This window comes from Dendroctonus ponderosae, unplaced genomic scaffold (genome assembly GCF_020466585.1).
Source record: "Dendroctonus ponderosae isolate FM_Combo_2020 unplaced genomic scaffold, Dpon_F_20191213v2 Dpon_F_20191213_4, whole genome shotgun sequence".
NCBI lineage: Eukaryota > Metazoa > Arthropoda > Insecta > Coleoptera > Curculionidae > Dendroctonus > Dendroctonus ponderosae.
Window position 1 is genome coordinate 14,247,338 of NW_026018611.1, and position 3,581 is coordinate 14,250,918.

General features: G+C 31.6%; 1 protein-coding gene across 1 annotated transcript in view; it reads right to left on the reverse strand.

The window, feature by feature from the left end:
• LOC125504178 (Meckel syndrome type 1 protein-like) overlaps positions 1-3,362 on the reverse strand; it is a 21,508-nt gene extending 18,146 nt beyond the window's left edge. The window contains exon 1 of the mRNA XM_048665769.1: positions 3,335-3,362. Within this exon, the coding sequence (XP_048521726.1) occupies positions 3,335-3,362 (28 nt within the window). The remainder of the gene's footprint in view (positions 1-3,334) is intronic.
• Between the last annotated feature and the right edge of the window lie 219 nt (positions 3,363-3,581).

The window sequence follows — 3,581 nt, forward strand, 5'->3', positions numbered from 1 at the left end:
GTAGTTGGTTGGAAGGGTTGTGCAGTGGGTTTTGGGGGTGTCTTATTCGTGTTATTAGTCTTAGTGCAATTTGTTCTGTTGTTTGTACGTATCGTCAGATCAGTACGTATCGTCAGTTCTGTTGTTTGTACGTATCGTAAGTCAGAATATAAATCGTTTATTCTTGGAATTATGAGGATCTAAATCAAATCCCAATAAGTCATCTATCCTTAAAAACTGTTTACAAATTCGGACATTGAAGCCATTTAAATAATTGCCCAATAGCTACGAAATATTACCTGTGAATGTGAACATCCTTCACATTAGTACATATTCGAGAATCATCAGAATTTCTAAGAAATCTAGAAACTCCCACGTTTTAGAATGTTACGAAACGCCAATATTTGCACAAAAGCCAAGTAAGTAAAAATTAATTACGTTGGTTACTAAAAGGTTAGATGACATTCAGTAACTGGACTAATTATAATAAAAATCTAACAATTGAATGAGTAACCAAATTTAATATACGAGTATACTACAATACTTAACTAATAAATAATAATTTAATAATAACTACAAAAAGCTTTGGCTTTGCTTTATCAAAAAAACTAACACTGTGCTTTCAATCAATAACTAGCAGACTTTATATCCTTGAAAATCACTAGTATTAACTAGAGTTGAGCAACAAATCACTACCTGTGATTTTTTCACAGTGATTAATGAATCGCAATCACAATCTGTGACGAACGTAAAAATAAACTGTGATATAAAACGTGATAATAAAGATCGACTTATATTTTCACTGCTAACGCAGCTATTGTCAGTTGCGTGTAGTGATCATGTGGCCCGACGACAAAACAAATCCAAATAAATTTCTTTTGTTCGTTAATCAAAGCTTGCATTCACGGGTTCCCATTCCCAGTACGGGTAAGTACTTATTTATGAACATCTATTTTCACTCAAATAGTTTTTTTTTCATATCAAAAATTAAAATCAAATATAGCTTTTTCAGAAATATTTAAGAGCTACATACTCTATTCGTTCTGTGTACAACAATAATTTTTTTGTTCCATTTTTAATTTTTTACCAGAATATTTTAAGAACTTTTAGAGTACCTAGGTGGTTATTTTTTAGTATCCTTAAAAGCAATTGTACCTTAAGTATAAAATATAATTTGTTGTATATCTAAATAAGGTAATTTATAAAACATATTATTTACAAATTGTTTCTGCAAGTGAGAACCAATTACCAATCACGTTATGAGGCTGCTGCCTATATCATTATATCGGCAACCACATGTGAAATCACTTTCACAAGTTAAATTCACAGTTAAAAAATCACATTCACAGTTATAACAATGATTTTAAAATCACGCTTTAGCTCATCTCTAGTATTAACTAGTTCATAAGAATGCTATTAGGACACCAACTAAAATTTGAAAAATTCCATTAAGTACTCCATTACTTCATGACAAGCTAACACACGTTTTTGTAAAGAGTCACCAAACTTAACAATTCATTACCTTGAATTATAATCACTACTTAATAAGAGAAAGGAAATTCAAAAATGAGGCATCATAAAATATAAATAACTGGAAGCAAGTCATCGGAAATTAAACGTTTTAGCATCCAAGAAACTGGTATGTAGTAGTAGCAAGTACATTTCAAAGTATCAAAATGCCACCACGAGTAGCTTTAATTGGAAAGTGGCGACAATCGAGGAATAATGACGTCAATCAGTTAACATCCATATGGTTCAACATATTATTTGAGTTAATGTCGAATTGACCTAGAACAACTGTTAAAGTCTTAGGCAACAAGCATTGAAGACTCTATGGGCTTCTAATATTTAAACTATTCGCTATTTCAAGAATTTTTATAGAGCTAGTGCATATGCCGATGAGACCGTTGAAACTTGCATACTATAAGTTCGTTTTCAAGCATAAAATTCCAAATATGAAAAGTTTTCTACCAAGCACTCCTTTAGATAGGCCGAGAAGATAATGTAAATGCACGAATACTAATAGTGTTGCCAATTTTGTTTTCAAAACGTTCAATTTTGCTAGGCATTGATGGATGTAATTCAGTTATTCCCCACCTGACGTTAATATCGACATAAAAAAATGTAGAGGTCGCTTCTGGGTTTCCCCCTAGCAATTACCCAATATATTTGACTCGTTTTTTAATGGGCCACCCTATATATATCTTATATGATAAAAGTGTTGGTGTTTTGTGTCTTGAAGTTGTATTGGATGCTCTTCGAATATTTCACGTACTTTTACATTATTAAAATTGAAATGAACTATGGAGCAATTGTCTGAGTCGAGATTTGACAAATGGAATTCGTAGTGTTATCACACCACATGTGTTGTGGATATGTGTAATCCATGTGTGCTATTGATATTAAATACATTGATTTATAGCAGAAAACTTCAGAGAAAGATTTAGCATTACTTTGAAGAACGCCGTCAAACTGATTTAACAGGCAGGACAGATTTAAATCAAATGTGGCTAATACCGAAACAGTGGCCAAATTTGTAGACTTTTAAGTAAACATTCGTACGACAACGTAGGTAGGAATTTTGATACCAGTGTAGTAGAATTATACAAAATATTGAACTAACATCAAATTTTCAATGCCACCTACGTAGCGGTTTCCTCATATAATATATAATATACAGCTTTATCAAACATTCTTGTTATGAACAGTAGGTAAAATATGTAGATGAAATAAGTAATTATTTTAAATTAAATAAAAATTAACTTAAAGGAGGAAACTGCCATTGGGTCTATTTTTGACTAAACTTCATACACGAGATCCATAAAAATGTGACTAGTTGTTTGCCGGTGGTAGGCAAACAACTTGCCCCATCGGAAGGTCGATCCGTTGAAAATAGGAGGGTAAAAACCAGTTTAAATATACAATTGAGTTTCGTTAAGACCGCTTAAACAATGTTAGAACAAATGACGAGTTCTTTATGCCACATGTAGTCCAAACGTTTGATTTGGACAACTCTCCTGAAACTGAAATGTATTTCTTCTAGAATAACTTTTAATTGGGATTTTTCTTTTGCAACAGTCAGAGTTCCGAGTTTTAATTGAAACTGTCACATTTTTTGTTCATACGCAGAAACATGCTGGAATGTGACTAGGTATATGAATACTGTGGATGTCTAATGTCCGTATGTAGATATATTGAAACAATGTTTCACGGAATAAAGGTCGAAATTACAATATTTAAATTTATTTATGTTTTCATTAAAATTCATCAGTCTGTTATAATCTGATAAATTTTAATGTTTTATTACCCATATTTTGCTAGTGGATAGAATGCAATCTTTCGCATCTCAACTCACAGTATATTTCTTGTTCTAGTATGGACATAGTTGAATTAGTACAAATTATTTATAATTGAGCCATTGAAGCTATAACCGATTAATTTATTATATATTGCTTTGCTTTTTTATCGTTTTATATCGTATGCAATAAAGTGAAGTAACTTGTACTGATTTGCTATTTTTAACTTAAGCATCCCGATCGCCACTTTGTGGTGCTGGCAAACATTTCTTAATTATAGAAAATTCCGAAAGGGAATTTGTTTTA